General features: G+C 44.6%; 1 protein-coding gene across 6 annotated transcripts in view; it reads right to left on the bottom strand.

Moving 5' to 3' along the window:
* Positions 1 to 24,849, bottom strand: part of RUNX1 (RUNX family transcription factor 1) — a 243,084-nt gene extending 218,235 nt beyond the window's left edge. For 5 of the 6 annotated variants that reach the window (XM_037831861.1, XM_037831888.1, XM_037831906.1 and 2 more), the window contains exons 1-2: positions 24,727 to 24,849; positions 24,336 to 24,452 (exon numbers count right to left, since the gene is read on the bottom strand). In XM_037831861.1, the coding sequence (XP_037687789.1) occupies positions 24,336 to 24,393 (58 nt within the window). In that variant the 5' untranslated portion in view covers positions 24,394 to 24,452; positions 24,727 to 24,849. Of the gene's footprint in view, positions 1 to 24,335; positions 24,567 to 24,726 lie in introns of those variants that run through there. The other variant, XM_037831868.1, reaches the window with a different exon arrangement.
* Positions 24,850 to 25,615: the final 766 nt, after the last annotated feature.

Here is a 25,615-nt window from a genome sequence, read left to right as displayed (position 1 = left end):
TGTGACAGAGCAGGGCTTCTGGGCAGGGCGTGTGTGGAGAAGCCCTGCACTGCTGGGGCAAGTGGGTTGCTTTCTCTGCTGCACCCCACTGTAAATGCACCTGGACACAAACAGGAGTGAAGCCTGAGTATGGGGAAAGGGGGAGTGCTCAGAAATCCTATCAGCATCATTTGGGGAACTGGGGTAACTGCTGGAGAGTGGGTATATGGCTGAGGATGGAAATGGGAAAAAGGTGGACATCTCTAGGTACTGGGAGTTTTATGTGTGTCACAGATTACTCCTTTTGTAAATTTATATATATATAATATTTAAATGCATATTAAATATATATTAAATACATATAATACAATTAAATAGTAAATTTATTATTATACATTTATACTATTTATGCATTTAGACATTATATGTATTTATATATTATATGTATCTTGTATATAAAATATATATTAATATGTATCTTGTAATAAAATACATATTAATATATATTAATATTAATATAATAAATATAGGTAGATATTTAGCCTGGTACATGGCTGCACAGCAAAAGGCAACATTTGCCAGTCTCCCTTATATATGTTTACATTCTGGTATATGGGTTGTGAGCAGAAGTGTTATGGGCAAATTCCAAATTCTGCTCTTAAAGGGTAGGAGTTGGTCTTCCCGTTCCATATTCTCCCTTCCTTCTGGCTGGACTGTGGATGTGACTATCTGGGCTGGAGCAGCCATTCCGAATCATGAGGTAATAGCCAGGTGCTGAGGAGGGAAGCACATTAGGATATAAGGGGTCTGGTTCTTTGTGGTTGTGAAGATGCCATACCAACCTACCCAAATTTCTACAAGAGAGAGAAATGCACTTCCATCTTGTTTAAGCCATGGTAATTCAGCTCTCTGTTAAAGGAGCAAACCAACACCTAAATATAGCAAAGCTATTTATCTGTTTGCTTTTAATAATTAGAGCATTTCTAGGGTAATGTTGATCTCTTCTCATTCCCCAAAAGACTTCACAAAGTTTTAATTTACTTTCTGCATCTTATCCTTTTAACTTTTCAAATACTGAAGATCAGTAATATAGCTAAGTTCCTACCCAGGCAACCTTAGCTAAAGGTAAAGGTAGTGCTTTACTACATTAGAACACCAAGATGGGTTTGTGTGCGTGTGCATGTGTATGTGTGTGTTTAACCAGGGGTGACTAAGTTTAAGTTGACTTTTTAAGTCAGTATATATGATGTAGGCTGATAATTTAGCCTCTTTCCAACAGTCACCTTATAAGGCTACATCATATTCTATTGATGGGTGAAATTCTCAGCATCCAGTTGGAATTCCTGTTTCAGAAGAGCATTCATAGTTTGGAGTACATTCTCCAGAATATACATGATCCATTAGTGATGGACTTGACTTTCAGAAACAGCCAGAAGCCATTTAAAACTGAGACTGGTGATAAATAAGGTGGCTAATGAAGCTTGGTAATACTTGTCTCAGTAAAAATGAGGTGTGATTTAAAAGTAATGAGGCCGATTTACTTGTTTAACCAATAAACTGACTCTGAAAGTCATTTCAAAAGAGGACTCCCAAAATATTTAAAATAATAATGGCATTGTTGGAAGAATGGTGTATTTTCCCCAGGGGACTACTTTGAAGAACACTGCAATGGTAGATGTGTAAATTCTGAAGTACATTGTTAGAGTCTGGTTTATTATTTTTCTACTCACAACTTAGACATCTTTTAATTCATTTATTATAATTTTTAAATGAGAACTAAGTCCATTTAGGATATTTCTATGGGGTCTGCAAAGTAAATAATGAAAATAATCACGTATCAATTTGGGCAATTGCCCACTGACGGAAGTTCCTTCTTACGTGCATTCAAAGTTCTCCATGGCCGGGACCTCTAAACTGAGCTTCCCACATCCTGCACGAGTCGCAAGAAACAGATACACTCCCCAAGAGAATGCATACTTTATGTATTCATACGTGGCTCGTGCCAGCCTTTGCTCATCCTCTCTTTCTTCCCCAAGAATTAATCATCATTTGACCTGAGTCCTCAATTCTTTACTTATCATAAAGTTGAGTCTCTCAAATATTTTTATTGCTAGTGTCTATACCTGAACTAGCCAAAACGTATGGGTCTCTCTCTATTTGGGTCAAGCATAGGAGCTTTCACTTAACTAAGCTATCAGGCCTGTACCCTGAAAATGTTGGAAGGAGAACATGGATAACTTGGAGGCAATTCAGCCTGGGGCCGTGAGATAGAGAAAGGAGGAAAGGTTTATAGGAATGGGAAGGCTGGCCCTCAAATAAGACAGGCAAGGAGTGATTTTCCATAAGGATCTGCTCAAAAAGAAGAGCTTGCAAATTTGAAGACGGTTCTAGAAGAAATGGGGAAATGATGTGGCTCTCCTGAAATCCTTAAAAATAAGGTAGATTCCTATCTACCTAGGGTAGTATCCATCATGAACACAGGAAGATGAAGGGATGTGTATGGTTTGTTTCTAGCCTGTGTTTTGGGATTACAAAGAAGAGCAAGCAAATTTGGAACCTTGTATAGGCGGCACTGATGTACAACTGTCTGTTTCCACTGGGCACTTGATTGACCCCAGTTGGAACCATTTGCTTGACTGAAGATGTCCTTCTCTGTGGTGCTTGCTTTCAATGCTCAGAGGAAGTCCATATTACTGATTCGAGAGCACTGGGCTGTACAGCTTGCGTGAAACGATTTTCAGGTTAATTCTCAATTACGCCCTTTGCCTGGACGGGCACGTTGTTTGGTTTCCAGTGAATATTGTGGTTACCCACGGAGTCCTCACCTCTTGCTTATCTGATAACAGGCGAATGGGGAAAGAGCTTTTAATACCCCCCAAAAGGGGAAGATTGGTAATTATTCACCGCAAGGAATCAGGTCAGTGCCAATTTGCCGAAAGAAAGAAAACTCTGTGGATACTTTACTTTGTGGGGTCGCTTTCACTCTAGAATTTGGTATTACAGGTCTCGCCTGGATCTTTCTTTCTTTCTTTCTTTTTTTTTTTTTTAAACCAGGTCAAAGCAATGCAAACTTCAGAAGCAAAAGCAACTTTAGCTTCTCCCCATCTGTGTCATTTTCATGACGGCTCGTATTTCGGCCCCAGTACGCGTCTGGGATCCACGAGTATCCGTCCAGGGGGAGTCGTGCATCTCTCCCTGCTCGCGGAGCAGCCAGGGGATCCTTTGGAAAACCCAGCGGGTGAAATAACTGAAAGAGCCAAGCAGAAATCAACAGCCAGAAACGGCGGGGACGGGAGCGCCCGGGACAGGAAAGGAGGCGGTGGCGCGGGCCCCCGTGCGCCGCGCGCTGCAGCGACGGAACTTCTGCAAAAGCTGCCGGGCTGCGCGTTATCAGCGCCGCGCAGGCCTGTGGTTTTCTCGCTCTCGCAACCCTGCTTTAACTGCCGGTTTATTTTTCGACAAACAGGATGCCTCCATCTGAGGCTGTCAGCATCCCAGGCTCTTTGAGAGAAAAGAGGTAGTGCGGCCCCACCCTAGGGGCAAGGCCGGGGGGTCTGTTTCAAGAGGCTTCCCAGAGAAGTGAAAAACTTGCAGCCTGCAGGTGCAAAAGCCAGGAGAGCCTCAAGCAGGGAGGGAGGTGGGGTGGGGAGGGTGGGGGATCAACCCTCGGCCCCCACCCCTCCACCCCGCAGAAACTGAACTGATCCCACTGCCGCATCTCTGCAAACGTCCTGAGACAGAGTAATGTTTTGTTAGCAAACAGCCCAAACCCTCTGGCACTACCTGGAGATTTAGGACAGGGCCCTTCAAACTTAAATGTGCACAACACCTGGGGCTCAGCATGAGGTCTGAGCTGGGGCCTGAGATTCTGCATTTCCAACTTTCCAGTGCTGCTGCTGGCTGGAGGACCGCGCTTTGAATGGCAGGGCTTTGGGAGATTTCTGTCTACTCATTCTAGATGAATTTCTTGCTGCAACACTCGGTGTATGCTACAAACCACTTGCTGAGGGTGCCGCATTAGAACAAATTCTGATAGATGCTGTGCAAGTATTTAACACCGAGCTGTATTGATTCCCGTGGCTTTGGTTTAACGCATGCTGAGCCACCCTGCTAATGGAAAAGCAAATTTCTTTATGCTCAAGAGGGAAGGGAAGTTTGAAACAGTTAAGTGATTTTCTTTTTTTCTTTAATCCCAGTTGGGAACACCCTCAGGGATTCAGGAGAGTCTAGATTTTGGTTCACAGCCAAGAGAAGGTGGGGAAGGGATGGGCTGTGACAAATAAATAAAAACAAACAGAACACAACCCGGCCAGGGTTTTTCCTATCAATGGAAATATTTGCAGCTCACTGTTGGAATTCATGGATGCCTTCATTTTTCAGAAGCAAGAAGGATTTGTGAAACAGTACAGAGTTTAGGGTCCACATTTGAACATTCTAGATCCAATTTGATCTCAGACTAGCTTTAGGTTCTTGTAGTATGCAATTTAAAAAAAGTATATATTTTTGAGTCAAATTTAATGAGTCAAATTTAATGATCCTTTAACTGAGAACTGAGAGAATAGACTAAGAAATGGACAGGACATGAGAAAAATCCCATCTTGCCATTTAGGATATATAGACCATGCAACAGGTGGTGCTAGCCATAGGACATAGAAATAATAGGTTCTGCTAAGCTTTGTTCAGCCCAAAAAGCTCGTGAAGTTTCCATTTTAACTTTATATCAACACCGGACAAAGGCTTCCTTTATGGAGTATTTCTCAAAGTATAGGCTGAGACCAAATAATTATTAAAATTCAGAATCTTGAGCCCCACTTCCCTCAAAGTCTCTCGGGGTGGGTCCTAGGACTCTGCATTTTAACAGACATTCCAGGGGATTCTTATGTCCTGCCAAGTTTGGGACCCAGTGGTCTGCAGGTTAAAATCTAGCCTTCTCACTGCAATATCCAAAGATCTGGCCTCAGTTTTGCTGTTCACCAGTGGGCTGAAGTGGCCTCTGTACTGCCTGTGAACATCCTGACCGGCCGCCTCATTCATTTCATCTCCTTTGGCTTTGCCAGCCAGGTGTAAAATGGATTCCACTTTCCCCTGTGAGCTATCCTTGGACCATGCCTCTCATTCAGCACTCAGTTACTCTCCTGGTCTGTGACTACTCTTGTACTGGGTCTGTGCTCTGCAATTCTCATTTTGTTCAATGAGTATTTCTCATGGTTGGGCTTTGACCCTCTAAATAGACTATAAGCCCCTTGAAGGCAGTTTCATGCCATATAGTCTTTGTATTCCAAGTCATTTTCTAACACAGCATCAGGCACATATCAACCATTGAGCACATGTACTGATGGGCTGTTACTAGCATGTTTTACAGAATGTAATAAACAAGGCACATTCTTTATGGCTCTAAGATCCGAAGAAACTGGGAAGGGAAGTGGGGGGGGGGTGACAGGGTCAAGAGAATCTGGTTAGATGGTTATGAAAGACACAGAGGAAGTGAGGAAAAGAGAATTTGGATCCCCGGCTCATCCATCTGTCTGCTGTGTGAATTGGGGAAGGGATTCCTTTTTTTTGTTAAATATAGTTCACGTTCTACTTGACATCTTGATCCAAATCTGTAAACCAAACAATGGATGTTTGCCCTTCACCCTCATCCCCAGCAATGGATGTCTTGGGTTGGGCCCCTCCTACTGTCCCTTCTGCAGCTGGCCTCCCTCCTTCCTTCTTGCCTGGTTGGTGTTCATCTCCGACTCCCAACTCCAAGCTCAAGTTAGAGGAGACTTCAGTGAATTACATATAGCAAGATCGATTAAGAGGGTGGTAACATGTTAGATATTTTGACATGGTTTTGTGGAAACCTAACCTCAGTGTTAGTCTTGACCCAGCTAGGATTATTGGCCATGCAAACTTGGTTTTCTTTCTTAACCTTTCCTTGCTTCAGAATTATCATTTTTGTTACTTAAACTTTCTGCACCTCAGTGTTCTCATTTATAGAGTGGGCATAACAATGTTAGCTATAAGGTGTTGGGTGGGTATATAGGATAATGTATGAATACCACAGAGAGTCTGCAATTCAGTAGAAGCTTATAACCTGTAGTTCCCTAGCCCTTAGCTCAAGTTATTTCCTGAAGGAAAGCTTCCTGGTAATCCAGGCTACCCTTGCTTTTTGTGTCACACCCCTTCACTAAAATTCCAACTACACATTCTGCTCTTCTTCTCCTGGTCCATGCTAATGCCCTCCAATCCTTGACCTCTGTCTTAAAGAAATCATTCAGTCTCTGTGGGATACCCTTTCCACTTAGGCTTTAGGTATATTCCTATCAGCCATCTGGTCAACCTCCTTTCCAGCTCAGTGGTACCCCCTGATTCTGCCTCAGGACTCCTGCTTATCTCCTCTCTCCAGCCTTGATCTGGTGCTTCTGAAGGCTGTCCTTAGCTCTGAATCTTTATGTTAAGTTCTCTTGTCTTCTATCTGTCTTTCTTCCTTTTCCTCTGATACTCAAAGTCCTCACGACAGTCTTCAGACTATCTGTTTAAAGAGATAGCTCCCTCCCCCTATAACACAGGGATTAGGATCCCCTTTAAAATAGTAAGGTGGTTACGATAGATACTGGATCACGGAAGGTCTTCGGTATCCCTAAGTGACTGGCTGCCACCAGGATTTCTAAGAAATTTCAGATTCTCCATTTACCCTTTGACAGCTGTTGTGCCCTGCTCTGAAGATATGCTATTGTTTTCCCAGTCTTGGGATTGGGTGGGCATTTTCCAGAGAGTAATACACCATGAGTGGGAGACAGAACAGAAGCATATCTCTACAAGCATATCCCTGGTGACAGGAGAAGGTGGGTTTGGTCAGCTTCAGAACCACTGACATTTTGGGCCTGATGACTCTTTGCTATTTGGTGCTGTCCTATGCATTTTAGGGTGTTTAGCAGCATCCCTGGCCTCTACCCACTAGATGCCAGTAGCACACTCCTCCTCACTCCAGCCTGTTGTGACAAACAAGGCATTGCCAGTTGTGTCCTGGGGGCAAAATGATCCCCTTATCTCCTTCTTCCTCCCTTTGACTCCCCTTCCTTAAGAATTACATGTCTAAGTTTCATAAGGTGATAAGCATGGAGAAGAAGAAGAGTAATGAGAAAGAACTAGTCTGGCAACAGAGTCCATGCCATGATCTAAATGAAAGACACAGCAGTGTCTAAGCAAACCCATTGGAAGGTGAACTGTCAGACCAAATCTCAAGGAAAAATATGAATATTGCAAAGTTAAGAACATTTCCAAAAGGAGCAAAGAATGATGTACAGTATCCCTCGTGGATGCTGACGTATTGTCAGCAGAGGTGGGTGCTTCCAGGGGACCCCCAGGCTTGACAGAGGGGGATTTATCTGCAGGGAAGGCTTTCTTGGAAAGGCAGGGTCAATTAGGAGCTGCAGACCCTGCAATTTGTTCAACAGATGTTGGCAGCCTTGGGAATGGAAGGAAGCACACACATGCAACAGCACCTGCTAAACATTTCACTGAAGACAGTTTTCCCCTAAGTTGAGAGATTAGGAGAAAGGGGGTGCTGGGTTATTTGGAAGGGATGTCCAGGGGACTATCCATGTGCCTGCTCAGCTGTTGGTGAAGTCACCAAGGATGGCAAGACAGAGAACTTAATGAAAAATTGACTGTAATCTTAATGATCTTAATGACAAATCTACTGTAATCTCTTCTGTTCTGCTCATTTCTGCTTTTGAAAAGGAAAGTAAGCCATTTTTCCCCACCAAAAAAAAAAAACTCCCACAGAGGAACAGAGGGCATCCTTTTTGTTGTTCTTTGATTGAAGTCTTTTAAAAAACCCAGTGGGAACTGGAGCAGACTGCATTATCAGTCCTATGACACTGTAGTTTATGGAGAAATCTCTTGGTCATGCACATTTATTTTTCTTAGTAGGTATTTAGCTTAAAGCACAAACCAATCAATTCAGGAACTCCTAGAAGCCCTTTGGCTGTGCAGTATTTCTTGCATGCTTCTCCTTACATACCTGTCCAGCCTCCCCATGAGGGACACCAGAGGATTTCCAGTCCAACTTCTTTTGGAAATAAGTAGAATCAGCCCCATTTTGCCTGCTTCTTTCTGCTCTAATATCTCCACACACTCTTTCCTACGCTTAGCTGATCATAGATGATGGAGAACCAAATTTGGGTTGAGGTCCGAGTCACTTGCTTCTTGTTGTATTTGTGTTCTGGGGAAGGGACACTGTGGCCACTTCTGCTCATACCCATTGGAGTTTCACTACCTCAGCAGTAAGCACAGGGCTGATGAAGGATGGCGCTTCATCTATCCATCCATCCATCCATCTATCCATGCAACATTTGTTGAGTGACCACACCCTACCAGGTGCTGCACCTAGAGATAAATGAGACATGAATCTAGCTCTCAATGAGCTCAGAGTCTCTGGGAGAATACATTTACAAACAGAATATCTTGAATCACATTTTGGTAAGTGGTATAGCAGATAAATGAACTGAATAAACAACAGCGAGAACTAGAATGTGGGCTTTGCATGAGCCCCCACTGGGCATCTAGAGGACTTCTCTCTGGTTGCCTTGGTGCTTTATGGAGCAAACACAGACAGAGTACATCCATATCTGTTATGGGGACTGGGGGAGCCTGCTCTCTGCTCCCCTAGCACCTGTGCAGACACACATCCCAGCACTTATAACCCTGCACAATGTCCTCCCTTGACTGAATAACAGCCCCATTTGGGGGCACTAATTACCCTGACCCCAGAAATTATGGGGGAAATGGGAATCATTCAAAAGGCCATGGACAAGTCCAAAGGGGACTTGAAAATAGTGTGTAGAAAAATGAAGTTGACTATGCTTTGGGATTTCTGAAACTTTTGAATAAATCTTCTTTGGTCTGTAGATCCTGGAAATCTATTATTATCTTGTCTTTATGACTACTTCTCTGCTAGGTTTTAAAGTCTTCATCAAAGAAACACTAACAAGTCCCATTATGAAAAGGGTAGGAAAATCAGTTATTCAAAACTGGTTGCTGGAAGGATTCAGAATTATAGCACTATACACTTCAAATACAGTTTTAAGTGAGCTAAGGGCCCGTTTGTCACCAAATCTTGGTCCTATTTCCCATGAAATCCATAATCAGCGACTAAGTTCACTTGTTCTGAATTTATTCCAAAAGACAGGGAGTAAAAAAAGACATGGGTGCACCCATGTCACACCCTACCTAAGAGGCTGTATCTTGAGTATATGCATAGCTTGAGGTTAAGCACCCAGACTCCAAAGTTGGATTAGGTTTGGGTCCAGCCCTGTCACTTCCCAGCTATGTGACCTTGGACACATCACTTGGCCACATCATTTTATCCCAGTTACCCAGGGATAAAATGAGGAGTCCAATCATTCCTGCTGTGTAGGTGCCAAAGATTACACAAACTTCTATTTGCAAAGCGCTTAGAGCAGGGCCCTGCCAATGCCAAAGGCTACCTAATAGAGCTTCTACAGTAACACCCAACATTCCAATTGTGCTTTCTTATCATTTCTTATGGGGTGATTTCTTTCTTCTGGATTTTAATCATCATTTGAATCAACCAAAGCACTGTGGAGCTATTATTCCAGGAGTCCCTAATTTCCCCCACCCCCATCCCTAGAAAAACTACCAAAGTTCAAGTTAATGGGCCTGGCTTCCTCGAAGAAGTGTTAGTGTCTATTCTTTCTAGTATGTCCTCATCAGGTTGGAGATAGGGATACCTTTTCTTTTCTTCTCTTACCTATGGGGAATATGGCTGACTGTCCTAATTTGATGGCCCCTGCTCAGGGGCTGTCAGCTCTTGCGGAAAGCTCAACGGAGCCCTGGGGAACTGGAGTGGAAGTGGGAGTCAACGCAGATGTGTGGAATGCAAACAGGTTGCAGAGGGGTCCAAATCACTGCACTTCTTTAGGTTGTTGGCCCAAAAATAAATGTGAAGCAGCCATATGCATTGGTTCCTAAGGTTTTTCTAAGTCATCCAGGACAATGCACAGAGCAGCTGCCACAACTAAGAACTATCCAGCCCAAAGTGTCAATAGGGTCCAGGTTGAGAAACCTACTGGAGTGTGCAGAGAGCAAATCCTCAGCCGGCACAGGGCCTTTCCCTCCACATGGCAGGCCCAAGGGACCTCAGGCACCTTTCGTGCCTGCTCTGCGGGAGCAGAAGATCCAGGTGGCCACATCAGAGCTGAGACTCCGACCCAGGTTTTCTGTTCCAGCCTGAGTCTCCTTCTGCCACACCCCTTGTCTCATCCCAAACATCAGTCCTTTGCTGCCAGGAGTATAGGGATCGGATCTGCAAGGATACCTTAGGTGTCCGTGTGCCAACTCTGAAATCACATATTTTGGAATGCAGTAGTTGGAAAAGAGGAAAATGGGAAAATCAAGCAAAAAAGTTTTCAATTAAATAGGTGAATCTGGGAGGGCAGGAAAACCTTTTATGATAGGTAAACTTTACGAGAGGTCTACTGCGAGCGAGATGGCATTCTAGGCATTTCTAATTCTGTCCTAACAACAGTCCGTGGGTAAGCATCATCTCTGTCACATTGTACAGATGAGGAAAAGGAGGCACAGAGAGGTGAAGCAGTCAGCCCAAGATGGCTCAGCAGGGAAGGGCGGAGTCAGCATCTGAGCACAGGTTGTCCAAACCCACAACCTGCACCGGTAGCCACCCCCAGCCACCGGGTCACAGCAGAGGCTGACGGGAGTGGGTAAGTCACAGTGGATCTGCACTCCCAGCTGGATCTCCTTCCTACATGCTGTGTGTCTTCGGCCGGTTTCTGAACCTGTCTTTGCTCCCTTTTCCATATATATATATTCAAATGGAGATTAATTACTATACCTATTTCATAAGGCTTTTGATTAAAAGAGATGATGGAGGTAAGGCACTCAACACAGTGTAAGCACTTGGCAAACGTTAGCTGTTCTTCTTGTTATTTATGAGCAATTATGGAACGTAATTGCAGCATCGCTTCGATGCCCACACCAACATCTTTCACAACACCGTGCGAGGTGATGTGCGACATCCCTTAGAGGGCATGTGGGGTGCTCCTTCTGTCCCTCATTTGGTGCCAACTTCTTTTTGAGACCCTGGTACCCAGCCTGGCTGGAGGAGCCTGTCCTGGCTCACCTCTCCCAGCCACTCCTTCAGGTCGCATGATCTTCGTTGAAAAGCGCGATGGACAGATGGAGCTGTTTGAAACAACTCCATCCACTTCCGTTTAAATGACATGTTTGACCCTAGACTGATGTGGTTGAAGTGAAGCCTGCCACACGAAATGGAGGGAAGCCTCAGCCTCAGAGGGGGGCTGCTGTGGTCCGGTCACCATGGGCAGGAAAGAACCGAAGTCTTGGATGAAGATGACAGCGGAGATCATTGGGGGAAGACAGAGAGCCTGGGAAGGAAATGAGGCTGGGGCTGGCTGGGGCCTGGGCTGTGGGAAGATTGCTCCAAATAAACCTGTAAAGGGTATCTTTTAAGTGACAAGGATGCCCAAAATATAATCTTCAGCTTTCACCATGGAATTTTTATTTCCCTGCCAATTACACACTCTGGATAAGACAAGAAACTCCTTTGAGGTAACAGAAGCATCGCCCTTCCAAAGGCACAGTATTATTTTATTTTATTATTATTTTTTATTGCTGAGAATAATTAGCTTGAGCACCTTTTAATTTGTTCCCATTAAGATGTTTGCATAACAACAATTAGAGGCTGGCTGGGCTCCCTGCTCTACAATGTGCAGGAGCCTGTCCCAGGCTGTGAGCTGGCTATGGAGCAGGGGAGCAAGAAGTGATGAATTATTGCCTCCCTTGCCATGTGGGTGGAGCCCCAGGAGAAAGAGAAGAACTTTCTGTCACTCTGTGGTGACTGGTTGTAGTATAATCAGATGAGAAATGCCTTTTATACAAATAAGGTTAAAGGGGGAAAAATAGCCTCAAACTCAACTTGAGAGATGGATTTGAAATTACCTCAGAGGATTGGTGGCTCTGACTTTTGAAATTACAAATGTTTCTGCAGAAATACAGACCTGCCATTCTCAAAAGCCCATGAGTAAGTGAGCCTCTCTCTCTTTCTCTCTCTTTCTCTCTCTTTCTCTCTCTCTCTCTCTCTCTCTCTCTTTCACTGTGCAACTGGCACTTAGGGGTACGAGGATGCTGGGGCCAGAAAGATGCTAGGAGCATGACTTAAGGGGGTGCTGCCTCTCAGCGTTTCTGCAAGTGCAGGATCAGCCTTGCATGACCCCGAGCCCGAGTGCCACCTTAAGGTCTTCTTGCCCTGGTTCCAACCCTGGTGGGTCCTGAGGTTGGGAAGAAAAGTCTGGTGATGCTTTGCCCCAATCAGCAGCTCACCCTCACCTTGGGACCCTGTTAGAAATGCAAATTCTGGGCCCTCCAGGGATTCTGATGCACAGTCAAGTTTGTGCTCTGACTTTTAGGAGCAGCCCTTGTTGGGGGCCTGGAATGCCCGGATATCTCCCTCAGGGTGCAGCTCTGCTGAGAGGGGCACAAGGATAATTCCGGTGGGTGGGGGACCTCAGCACCAAAGGTGGGGACCTAAAGCCACCAGATGCTTTAGGGTCAGGAAAGCGTCGCCTACTGTCGGGGGGACTTGGCAAGCCTCTCCCTCCTTAGGGCTCTTCTCCTGCATGAGTCAAACAGAGAACGTTGGAACACCCACCTGCCCTCCTTCCAGGTGAGCTCTGCAGTGCCAGCACCTCCACTGGGACCTGGCTCTCCATTTTCTGGCACTGTAACCTCGACCAGGTTACTTAACCTCTGCAGGCCTCGCTTCTCTCAGTAAAATAGGATTAATTTTGAAAGTAACTACTCATAGGTTGTACAAAGGATTTCACAAGTTAACACACGCACATACACATGCACACAAATGCTAGGCAAGATGCTGGGAACTTAAGTAGTGGATGTTACCATGATTCCTTTTGGTAGTCGCGTGTCCTACCAAGGAGCACAAAGATCCTTTCTGCACTGCTGCATGGTGAGAGAGATGTATTTTTCATCTTAATCTATGCTGGCTCCTGCACTAACTACAGGGCCACATTCTGAGGTTAGCAAAAGTTGCTCTCCCACCCCAGCCTCCCTCTTCTATACATCTTTAGTGGCACTTTTAAGAGTTACCTTTTACTTATCAACTTCCTCAGTGTGTCCATTGCTTCATCTATATTATCTCCAATCCTTTTGACAACCAAATTAGAGGTCGTTGCCCCACTTTTACAGATGCGACATCTTGGGCTCCATGAGACTGGGAAATGTCTCAAGTTCACGTGGGTGCTGAATGCTGGTGATGGGGTAAAAATCAGACTCTGACTCCAAAGTCCACGAGTGCCCTCCCCTCAGGTCTGTCTTCCTCCTGGTCTCCTATAAAAGACAACCATTCCTTCCTGGGATATTTACACTTAAACATGGATTGAAGCCTCCAGGTGAAGGAATAAAGATGGCCTGGTAGGAGCTGAGTCCCAGATAACAGAGATATGAAATTTGAAGCTATCTGTGGCCTTTTTGATTCAAATTGGGGTGTCCATGGTGGGACGGGAAAAATATCAGAATTTCTTTTACGGTTTCTTTATATATCATCTTAATTTCTATTTTGGGAATGTGTTTTAGAATGCACATACTATAATTGTACTATATACAATTGTACTATATACAAATAACTATGATCAGGTCCTTGGGGCATGCTAAGCAATTTTTGCTGATATGTGGCATGATCAAAAGAGTTTGGAAATCCCTGTGTTTTAGCAGTTCCTGTTCCACTTAGAGATTCAGTGCATCATGGGAAGAAGTCCCACAGATTTGCGTAGGAATGTGAGTTTTGAATGCTGGTCTGAGAGAGAGGGAGAGGGGCAAGCCCTTGTTTTGCAGACAGGCAAGCTTCTGAGTTTGGATCGGGAGTACCATGACGGCGTATGTGGGAATCATAGCCTGGGTCCACATTCAGCATTAAGACAGCCGCCTCCCACTTTCCAGATGGGACCTTCCACACCTGGGAATCTGGCAGCCGCTCTGCTCTGCATGGGGGGCACATTGGCTGTCCCTCTGGTCTCTCATCAAAACCAGCCCTGTTGCAAGCCAGGCCAAAGGATAAAGATTGAAACTGATTGTGTTTGAAAACTTCAACTTTCATATGAGACCAAGGGAATAGATATCTATTTGGTACAGGATCTAAGTTTTCTAAACGGTACAACTCTACAGTCGATTTGTTCAAACACCACAATTGCATGGAACTTTGAATAGGAAGTGAGATACGGTAGGTTAGTATAGGCTGGAGTGAAACAGTGACACATCCCAGAGTAATTTGGGCAGAGAATAAAAAATATATTTACAGCCTCCCCCTCCCCAGCCCTGAGGATCTAGGGGAAGGTGTGGATGTGTTGGACATCATCACCTGGACTGGTGTTGATGTTGTCACAAACATTGGGACTGGCAGTTTGATGTGCTGAGCCCTTGAACATGGGACTTGCCCTTATGAAGCTCATTACCACAAAGGAGAGTCTAAAGTTCTATGTAATGGTACCTAAGAGTCTCCCCCTGAGTACCTCTTTGTTGCTCAGATGTGGCCCTCTCTCTCTCTAACTGAGCCATCTCGACAGGTGAACTCGCTGCCCACCCCGCTACGTGGGACCCGACTCCCAGGGGTGTAAATCTCCCTGGCAACACGGAGTATGACTCCCGGGGATGAATGTGGACCCAGCATCGTGGGACTGAGAGTATCTTCTTGACCAAAAGGGGGATGCAAAATGAGATGAAATAGTTTCAGTGGCTGAGAGATTCCAAATGGAGTCGAGAGGTCACTCTGGTGGACATTCTTATGCACTATATAGATAACACCTCTTAGGCTTTAATGTATTGGAATAGCTAGAAGTAAATACCTGAAACTACCAAACTCCAACCCAGCAGTCTGGACTCCTGAAGACAATTATATAATAATGTAGATTACAAGGGGTGACAGTGTGATTGTGAAGACCTTGTGGATCACACCCCCTTTATCTAGTGTATGGATGAGTGGAGGAATGGGGCTAAAAACTAAAGGACAAATGGGGTGGGATGGGGGGATGATTTGGGTGTTTTTTTTCACTTTTATTTTTTATTCTTGGTCTGGTTCTTTCTGATGTAAGGAAACTGTTCAGAGAGAGATTGTGGTGATGAACGCATAACTATGTTATCATACTGTGGACAGTGGATTGTATATCATGGATGATTGTATGGTGTGTGAATGTATTTCAATAAAACTGAATTTAATAAAAAAAAAAAAAACAAAACCAACCCTGTTAACCATAAAGTTGTCACGGGGGTGGCAGCCTGTGCTGGGCACTTAGCATAGAGACCATCCCAAACCCCAAGTGCACAGGGGCATCATGGGCTCTTGTGAAGCCAACCTCCTTCCTATTGCGAGCCTAAGGACGTTCTTTGGGGCTTGGGGACTCCATGTAAATTAGTCTACTTGCTGTTTCGACTCAGTGAAAGGGACTTAGCCTGTAAAGGATGGTCATGACTGACCAACAAAAAGAGTAATTGAAGAGGTTAGGAGAAGGGTCTGCTGATTATTGAGGATCCTGAATAGATGCAGCCACCCAAGTCCATTGTCTGCCAAGCTCTGGTGGACCAAAGTTGAGCAGACTTGATTTCTGGTTCTGACCCCGATACTGACCATCTCTGAGATGTCAGACATGTCAGTCTCTCTGGTGCCCTAAAGTAGATAAACGTCTAAGATCACAGCTTAAAATTCTATGACCTTTCCTTTGTAGAAGTTTAAAACATATATATGTATATGTATAGATATATATATACACATATATAATTATGATTATATAGTTTTACATGCCCACTGAAGGTACATAAAACTATATAAAACTGTATATATGTATAACTATATACATAAACACTACATCTAAGTCTCTAATTTGCATAGCATAGTATAGGACAGTGTCAATCAAGAGAAGCTGATACAGTTCATCAACCTCTGTTATACAACTATATCTTTGTTTTGAAAACAACCTAGAGGAAAGCATATGGGAGGCAGAGCTTTATTATTTTTTTTAATTTGAAATATGGATGTGCTAACACTGGTCCTCTCCTCTAGGAATCTGGGACTAATCACCATTCTGATCTTTATAAAGCGTGGATTCAGTAATGATAAAATCAAAGTTTCTGTTGAGTTTCTGTTCAGACATTTTAGTACCTATGTAATTTCACCCACTCCCTTCACGATAAATATGCCAGTAGTGAAAAGGGCTGAAATAAGATAGAAAACTCCTGAAGGATATAACATTTCTTCCTTCCTCACAGTTCCTCCAGACCCTTGCCTGGATTTTAGACATATATGTGGTATCAGATTTTTTAAATGTACATACTTTTAAAGTGGGTGGATGTCAAGTTCAGATGTAGGTGTTAGCGATGTGCAGATGCAGCCTGTGGACGGTGAGGTGTGAGGGCTTGATGCACAGAGTTCAGAGTGTAAACAGAAGCTGGGTAATAAAGTATAGCTACGTGTGGCTGGCGTTAAAAGTGCTCCCAGAAAAACGTGCATCCAAACCAATGTATTCTAGTTAACGCATTCTCTTTTGCACATTTTTGAGACTGTAATAAAACCTGAAGTTTAATTTTGTGTAGGAAAAGGAAAGTGTTCCTACATTGAGTGCCAAGAGAGATGCTCTGACAGCATTTTAAGTCTCCCTTAAAAAATTCACACAATGGTGGACTGTGCCCAAGAATAGCAGGCGATGCTTTCAGCATTTTAACTTACTTCTGTTTGCTCTTCTTAAAACTTCTATCTGGAAAACTAACTACTGCAGCCTTTTCTAGATCTTTCTTTGGGATCTAGTTATAATGAAAATAAAATCTAAAACCCAATACATTTTCAGAAGATCAAGACCAAGAGACTCCACAAGAAGAGGTGAAAAAAGGCTTGTTTTCTGGTGTTACTACCAGGCTATGTTTGATTTATTGCTCACTTCTTAAGATTTTCTGTCAGAGAACAACAAAAACTCCTTTTTAGGAGTCATAGTGATAGAGGACATAGTGGACATCCAAAGGACTGAAGTAGAAGTTGGACAGCTGGCGAAGAAGGTAAAGAGAAGCTTTGCAAAATGTTAGAACTGAATGCTTCCTTCTTCCAATAGATGAGCTTTCAGGATTTGATGCCTTGGATCTTTGACTTAGAATTAATTTAACATGGGCTGTGCATTAACACAAAGGAGCATCATTGTGAAATCAGTGGAGCAGTTGATCAAGACCAACTGGCAAACTGAGATTTCTGTTTTTGGTGATCTTTGACACTGGGATCCCTAAAATGTCTAGGGGAACTCACTGTTTAAAAAGAAGTCTATCCAAAATACACATATATGGACCATGGGAAGGTAGGGTTTTTTTGGTGCACAAAATTAACAATGCTCTAAATGAACACAGCTCTTGCAGCAACACAAAATGAAAGATTTTCATTACTTCCTATTTCAAGGGAAGAACTGAATACAAGCTTTTGACAAAATAAATTAAAAAACAAGAACAGAGCATTGACTTGCAGGGACAGACAGATTTGCATCCAGACTCAGGAAGTGGTAGAGAGGGTCAGTAATTCCAAAAGCAAGAATCACTTGTAACCTGAAGAAATACAGGATATGAATTAAAGTTCTGTCTCATAGACAAAGGGTTATCATTTGTTTGTCACATTTCTATCAAAGATAAATAACACTTTCGGTAAGTTTAAATGGAGGATAACTGAAAAGAAAGTTGTACCCAAGAAGTTCTGTAGAACAGAATTCTATTAAGAAAAGAGAAAAAAAAATTCTTTAGTGTGTTGGTCTCTAGAGCATTGAGAATTCAAATAATTGAGGAAGAGAAAAAGGGAAATTCTTTCCAGCTCCTTGATAGATACGTTAATCTCACGGCCAAGTTGCGTGGTGGCTCTTAGGCAAACAACATTCCCATAGACACTGGGGCTGTCTGTCTGTCTTTTGCTTGTTCTAACATAGTGAGGGAGTCCAGTGTGATTCTGGCTTTAACACTGACTCCCTCGGAACCAGGTGCCTGCCCAGCCCCATCCTACCGCCTGTCCATTTGGTTTTCAATAAACCAAGAATAAATATTCAGGCCCAGTGTCCATCCTCAAATTCCAACAAGGATTGAAGGAAGAACTCTTGAGTGTCTCTGTGTATATTTTCGAAGCACTGCTGACACAGAAAACAAACTGGGCCAGATATAACTGGCTGTGCTTTGCTTGGCGCCAACTTTGTCGCCAGGTGTGGCCGAGGCGGCACTGAGCTCCGTTGACATCCATTCCCAAGCACCTTCCTCCACAGCTTTGCTCCTCTCTACAGTCTGGAAAGCCACAGCTCCATTTTTCTAGGCCCATTCCAGCCAGAGGCCTGGCCCACGAGATATGTTAGCGGAAGTTTGCAGGGAACGGCTTCCCTTCCTGAATAAGACTAAGCCCTGAAAGGAGAAAGGTTTGGGGCCACCCTTCTCCTTCCTGCCTGGACAGATCTGGGGTGCAGGTCCATCAAACCCCAGGCTTGATGTGGTGGAACGGAAACACAGAAGCCTCCTGTACCCCGCCGTTCCAGCCCCGGGTGGCTCACTCCTGAACCACTGGCCGTGCCAGACAGACCAACATCCAGCTATTTATGTCAGCCAGATCCAATTCTCACTGAGAAGCACAAGCATCGGAAGAAAATGTATCCTTTCATTTTTTGGGGTGGGGTGGGGTTGTTCATATCTCCATCTTAGCTCTTTCTTTTCCTTTGGCAATGTTCAGTATCATCAGAAAAATAAAGGGGAAAAAGGAGGAGGAAAAAGAGAGAGAAAGAGAGGGGAGAGAGAGAAAGAGAGAAATTCAGAGAGCTAAGAGGGCATGTTTCTCCAACAGAGAAGCAGAGCCATGCAAATCAGGGCAATTTCTGAGCTTACTTTTCCAGCCTGTCAAGGGTTACATGAGATCTTTAACCCTGTTTTGTGTATCCCCGTTCTCTTAAAGCACCCCCTGGTTATGTTCATGGTCTGTAAAAGCCTCAGAGGAAAAAACCCACTTCCATCACTTAGGTGCAATGTCGTTGTCATATTTTGGAGAACAAAAAAGCCCAAGAAAGACATATCACCTTGGCTTCCTGCTTGTTTTACTCAGAAGAAAGCCTAAAGCAGGGGGTTTGGGGGCACATAGGGAGGAGAGACCGGGAGCACAAGATACTAGAAATGCAGGAAAAGTGGCTTTTGCAGATTTTAACGTCTATTCAGGTACCATAGCAGCTTCTGAAGAGTTCCCTGAGGAAGGGTAGTTAGAAAAGTAACCAAACCAGGATAATGTGGGAAATTGCATTTTGTGTGTGTGTGAAGTGGTAGGATAACTTGTTCCTATCAGAAAATAAAACGTTTTTTAAAATAAGTATTTTATTCATCTTGTGAAATAAAGATTTGTGATGTGTTTTTTGGTCCCTGTCTCTGATGCATTCAGAGATTTTGAACAGGAACTCGGTAATTTTGAGACAAACTAGGGTAGGACATTAGTATCCTCTTGCAGAACTCTAACGAGACACAGAGACATTTATTGACTCATCTGGGTCACCTGAGAAACTAACAATTTGCTTGAGTTTCCTGTGTGACCCCCTCCACCCCTTCAAAGGAAGGAAGCTATAGCTGCCTTGGTTTCTGGCCTTGGCGACATAGTTAAAGCATATGATCCAGAACATCACTAAGAAGTGAGGAAAATCGCCGTCTCCCAGAGCCCTGGAGAGCCCGCACATGGTTCAAATGGGAAAATTGCTTTTTCATTAAGCATTTTGAGAAGGTAAAACTCCACCAGAGCTCTCTTAAGGAGAAATCTCTCTGTCACCCCTCATATGTGTTCAGACTAAAGATTTATGTTACAACATGCCCCAATTAGCCTTGATGTTTAACAGCTAAACGTGTTAAGTCAAATTCCTGACGGGCTCTTGCTCTTTTTCTGTCTTCTTGTTGAGTACTTACGAGTAGAGAAAGGATGATATGATGTTTAAAAAGCCAACAGCTGGGCTGATTTACCAACCACGATCAACATTCCATGGAGGTTCCTACAGCTATGGCTTCACCCAGGCAATACACTCTGACTCAGTTGTTTGTCTCTGACTCTTCAGTTTGTCCCCACCTTCCCCTCCTTCTTTTCCCCCAAAGCCTGTGTCACTTTGCAACTTCGCCTCTCCCAGAGTGGGGAGTGGCTGACTGCCATCTTAGATCACTGAACTCCTTATGGCTGGGCTCTGTACTAAGCAATTTGCATAAGTTTATTTATTCCATATAGTTACAGCTACCTTAACAATAGCTACTACCACCGTCCTCATTTTACAGATGGGGAAACTGAGGCTCAAAAGAGCAGCTGCTGTATGCAATCTGACAAAAGCCAAAGAAATGGAAAAAAAGAAACAAAAAGGCCCTTGCTTGGGCTGTTTGTGCATTCCCTGCATTCAGAGTTCCTGAATCATTGCTTTTTCTACCATCATGTTTCTACCATCATTGCTTTCACAAGCCCCGGGCTCCCTCCTCTAGCCCGACACCCAGCTGCCGTGCCCCGGGCCTTCTACTAACGTCTTTGCATGTGTGGTGGCCTTGGAGCCCCGCCTCTGTGTGAGCATCAACCCCACACTTGATTTCTCGGTAAGGGGTGCCATCTTTTCTGAGCACATTTTACATTTCAGATCTGTTTCAGAGGAATCTCCTGGTTACTAATTTGCTTCCAAAAGCTCTAAAAGATTTTTTCGCCTTTAGATCCTGGGTTGGCTGCTATTTCTTAACACGCTTCTGCTACTGGCTGCTTGCTGGTTGTTCCTGTGCTTGTGGTGTGAGCAGGTGCGGGGCCTCCCCCACCACCACTTCCCCTCCCCCAGGACAAAGCCCATCTTGGGCCAGTTCTGAAATACAGCTACAGTCTCGCTAGAAGAAGCAGTGCCAAGGAGCAGCTTCTTTCGGGGCTGGGGCTGGCTTTTTGCTCTTTTAAATCATAAACATTTTAAACTGCTCTGTTGTTTTCACAAGTTTCTTAGCGTGCAAAGGGACTAAATGGCAAAGGATATGATTATGAATGTCGATTTTTTTAACACCTTTTTTTCCCCCTTAGTTTCACAATGCGTGGGCAGTTTCAGAATGCAAAACTCTGCCTCATACAGGAGGACCCAGGGTCTGATTCTCCAGCATCTAGGGGAGCCCCTCCCCACTCAAGCCACCTGATCCCGCCGTTTCTTGGCAGGCCAGGGTGGGGGTCAGATTTGTTAAGAGATGCATGGTACCTGTTGCCCAGCGAGCACCCCTCTTTATTCTACGGCTTTCTGTGAGCTTCTATCTTCAGTTAAGCCAGAAGTGTTCTAATAAATATTCTTCTGAAAATAGTGGCAAACAGATGCTTCAAGGAAAACACACTTTGTACATTCAGCTTTGATTCTGCAATTTCTCTTGAAAAACTCCTCTTACGGGGTGAACTCAGTCGCCGAGAAGATGAACTAGTAAGCAAACCCGGCTGAGATTTTTTACCTGTGGTTCTAGGAACTCGGAGGCATTTCGACGTTTAGGCTTTGCATAGACCACTAAGCCACTTCTAAGAATGAGGCTACCTGAGGCATTCTGCAAAACTATGTATGCGTCTAGGCTTTCCCTCTTCACACCTACGCCAGCTCTTTTCTGCAGTCACATTTGCCCCTGGCGAGGAGCGTAGAAGTTTGGGTTCGGCGAGAATCTGATGTTGCTAGCCATGTGCAACAATTCCAGGGAATTTCAATAACATGCTGTCTTCCTACCTAAGCAAATGAAGTGAGAACCTGGTGTGGTGTGATAGAAAAAGAGTGGCATTCTCGGTGGTAGACCACATTCATTGCACGGACCAGTCTTGCAGACGGCGCCTGCCTCTCTCATCGAAGGGAACAGTGGTTTGCTCGGTGCCACCCCATAGTTCCCTGACCCCCCCACCACCACCACCACCAATTTCCACATGGGTGTCTCGCTAAAAATGAGTGATGGATTTCCTTCTGTGAGAATTGCCTGGACTGATAAAGGGACATCCCAGGAAGAAAACAAGGCTGGGTATTTCCCCCTCCAGCTCAGAGCTGCAGTTGGGTAGAGAACACATGCTACAAACAAAAGGCAGTGAAAAAATGACCAGTTTGGACACCACTAATGGACAGCCCAGGTTAACAGGGGTCGGAGTAAGAGGAAGAACAGTTTTAGGGGAGGATGGTGGTTCTTCTAGCACCAGACTCCAAGGCAACATCCAAAGGGGACCAAAAGAAATGACAGTCCGCCACCTCTCCAGCTTGTGTGAGTCGTGTGGGCAGCCAACCCGGACAATTTAAACCCTTCTGTTGACTGAGTGCTTTGATCAAGCTAACCAGAAAATTGCCTGGATTTCACCTTGGTCCTCTGAAATTGAATCTCAATATCATATTATTGAGTAAGAGAGTTTGAAAGGCCCCAAATTCCACAGACTAAGAGCAAGGAGTGAAAAGATCATTTTAGATGAGCACTCCTGCGTCTTGGTGTGAGTTTGGGGGCCTCCAAACGGCTACCTGGAGAGCTCAGCACCCCTTGTTCCTAAACTGGGGCAGGTCAGGTGACATCCACTGGGCCCTGGCTCTGTTGGGGACTGGGCTGCTTCTATTTCCTGGTGGCTGTGCCAGTAAGGACAGCTTCGAAGGCCAGTACCACGCACTGAAATCCAATCTATTGCCCAGTGGGATGTTTTAAAAATTTCCTGAATCTGCCTTCCTGAGTTGATAAAATAGGAAACAATAAACGTTTGGAGGAGGCAATGAAAGCTGAGGAAAGCAGGAAGATCTTTTTCTGTTATTCTACAAATATTGCTTCCTTTGCTCGTTGCACCCGGAGGAAATGAAGAGAGGGAGCAGTTTGCAGTTTTTCGCCCAAGCCCAAGTCTCTGCCACATGAGCCCTGGGACGTGAGTCACCCACGTCCACATGATTCAACTTCACTAAAATTTCCTCCCCTGCCAGTAAAGCGGCACTGGAAACCCTTTAATTTGATGCTCTGAATTGGTAAATGGCTGGCTTTCTTCCCCACTCCCTCAATCAGCACCCCCACTGCCCCCAAAACACACACATCTTTGTCAAGTTTTCAAATTTCAGAGACCCGGAAATACAGAAGCTCTGTGGCACCGACAATAGCATTTGTTGTGACCCAGTGGCTGACAAGCCCTCAGCATTCCCCTGGTTGTATGAATAAATAATGAGTCACGGATACTATTTGGGTGTGCGCGGGAGTTTGCAGCCAGAAAATTAATTATTCCCCCATCCTTTCCCACTCGGTCCCAGCCCTGCCAAACCATCCAGCCACACTTAGCAGGCACCGGTCAAAGTGCGTGCCCTGACACACCGCAACGCCTTCGCCACATTCTTAGGTGATTTTTTTGTTTGTTTAAGCACGGCCCTCTTTTTCCCATCCACGATACACAAATCACACACGCCCCTCCCACACACAAACACAGGCATGCACACACTCACAGGTCGACTCTGCTTTACACATGTCAAGAGGCTGGTTGCAAGAATGCAGACAGGTTTTCCACACTAGCTGTCCGTTTGAGTAAGCCTGCAACCTCATGCCTTCAGCTGAGAGCTGCAAGAAGGCTCGGCTAAGGAAACTTCATTCCTCTGTACACGGCAGCTTGCTTGCTTTCTCTCTTGAAAGACGCTGGCTGCCCCTTTCCACTGGGGCTACAGTGGGACAGGGCACTGCCCCATCCTGATGATTTTAACCTGGATGGGAGTTCAGTCTAAAGAAGCAGTCTGTGCAGCTCCTGTGCTCCCTGCCTTTTGGAGACAACCGAGTTGCCACTTGGCCCCTGAAGTCTCCGTCCGGTCCCACATGTACTGGCAGACGCGCCCCTGCCTCCTGGCCCTGACTGGCCTCTGTCTTTGCCAGCTCCATGCTGTACCTGCTAAAGCCCCGGCAGGCTGGAGCCTGGGCCCCACAGAATGCAGAGTTAGGAAAACTCAGACGCGGTCGTTCCAGGCGAGGCACAGCAAACTAAAACCTGGAGAGCAACGGGCAAGCTCTGTAATCTCTAGGACTTTAAACGGAGCAGCACAATCTACTCGCCTTGACAAAGTTCTCACGCGCCCGACTGAACCCTTCAACAGCTTAACTAAGTATTTATCAAAACATTTCTGAAGAGCTGCCGTCTGATGAATAAGTAATCCAATAGCCTTGTAATCATATACCTCCGTCTGAATTCCTCCCACCAAACCGGCAGGGACTCCATGGGGGCTACCGGCTCCCCCAGGGGGTGAAACAAACTGCCATTTCATTGTATGCAAAGCTGGGCAAAAGTAGCTCTGGAAAGAGCAGAGTGTACTCACGTCTCATGAAGCACTGTGGGTATGAAGGAAATGACTCAAATATGCTGTCTGAAGCCATCGCTTCCTCCTCAAGGTGCACCCTCTTCTTCAGGCGGGCGACGAAATGATTTCTTTTGCCTTAGGAGCAAAAAACCTAAGGGTCATTGTTTTAACCTCACCCCTTTGCCATCACCACGTACATCTCTCTCTCTCTCTCTCTCTCTCTCTCTCTCTCTCTCTCTCTCTCTGTTCTGTCTTAACCTCGACTCTTCTGGGACTCCCCGAGTGCTATGAAAAATGTACCTTTTTGAAAACAAATATTCAAATTGTTAAAGATTAAAGCACACACACACACACACACACACACACACACACACGGTGGCTTGGCTGCGGGTTGGGGATGCTTACCCACCCTGTGAAACCCTGTGGTTTCCAGTCACTGTGACTCGAGCTGCCAGCTGACCACTGTGCTGGGCTCAGCCTCCACCACTGCCAGCCTACCCAACTTGTGGTTCTGTGGTTGTTTATGAGGCCCCAAAGAAGTTTTCACACAACCCAAATTACAAATTTAACTGTTCCCCTTTCCACAGCCCATCTTCATTGGTGCTCGCCAATCACGTGACTCAAGTGATGTCAATTTTTTTTTTTTTTTTTTTAACTTTCCGAACGATGCCCTTCCTTCCCTCCACCTGCCCTCCCCTCGGCTGCATGAGAAAAGAGCCGGGGAGACTTTGCAAGAGAGGGATGCAAAAAAATAAAAAAATAAAAAATAATAATAATAAAAAGAAATGACTCAGTCTCTTCTTACACCAGTGGTCTTGGCTGATTTAGGGAGACTCGTCTCCTGTTGTTATTTGTGGTTTGGGGAACTACTGATTAGTTTGATCAAGATTTCACTGCTGCTTATTCAATAGAAATTCAACCCTGGCATCAGGCGGCTGCTCAGAAAGGATGGGTAGAGCCCAACATTTAAAATGCTAGGAATCAGCTCAGGGAAAAGTGCAGTCCTGCCTAAAGAATCTAACAGCATAAGTGAAACTGTAAAAGGAAAAAAAAAAAAAAAGATACAAGGAAATGTTTTGGGGAGTGTCTGACCCTAAAAGGATCTAGAAACTTGCTGGTATTTTAAAACCCAAGAAAAGGAAAGCATTTAAATTTTTGATAAAAAATCCGTTTTAATAAAACCAAAATTATGTGGATTTTTTTTTCTCCCTAAATGGACATCTTTTCAGTAAAGAGATAAAATCATAGTGCTCTTTTGACACACACACACCAATTAGGACCTAAAAGAGAGCGAAGAG

Source organism: Choloepus didactylus, chromosome 1 (genome assembly GCF_015220235.1).
Source record: "Choloepus didactylus isolate mChoDid1 chromosome 1, mChoDid1.pri, whole genome shotgun sequence".
Lineage (NCBI taxonomy): Eukaryota > Metazoa > Chordata > Mammalia > Pilosa > Megalonychidae > Choloepus > Choloepus didactylus.
Note: the sequence above shows the minus strand (reverse complement) of the source record. Positions and strands in the feature narration are given on the sequence as shown.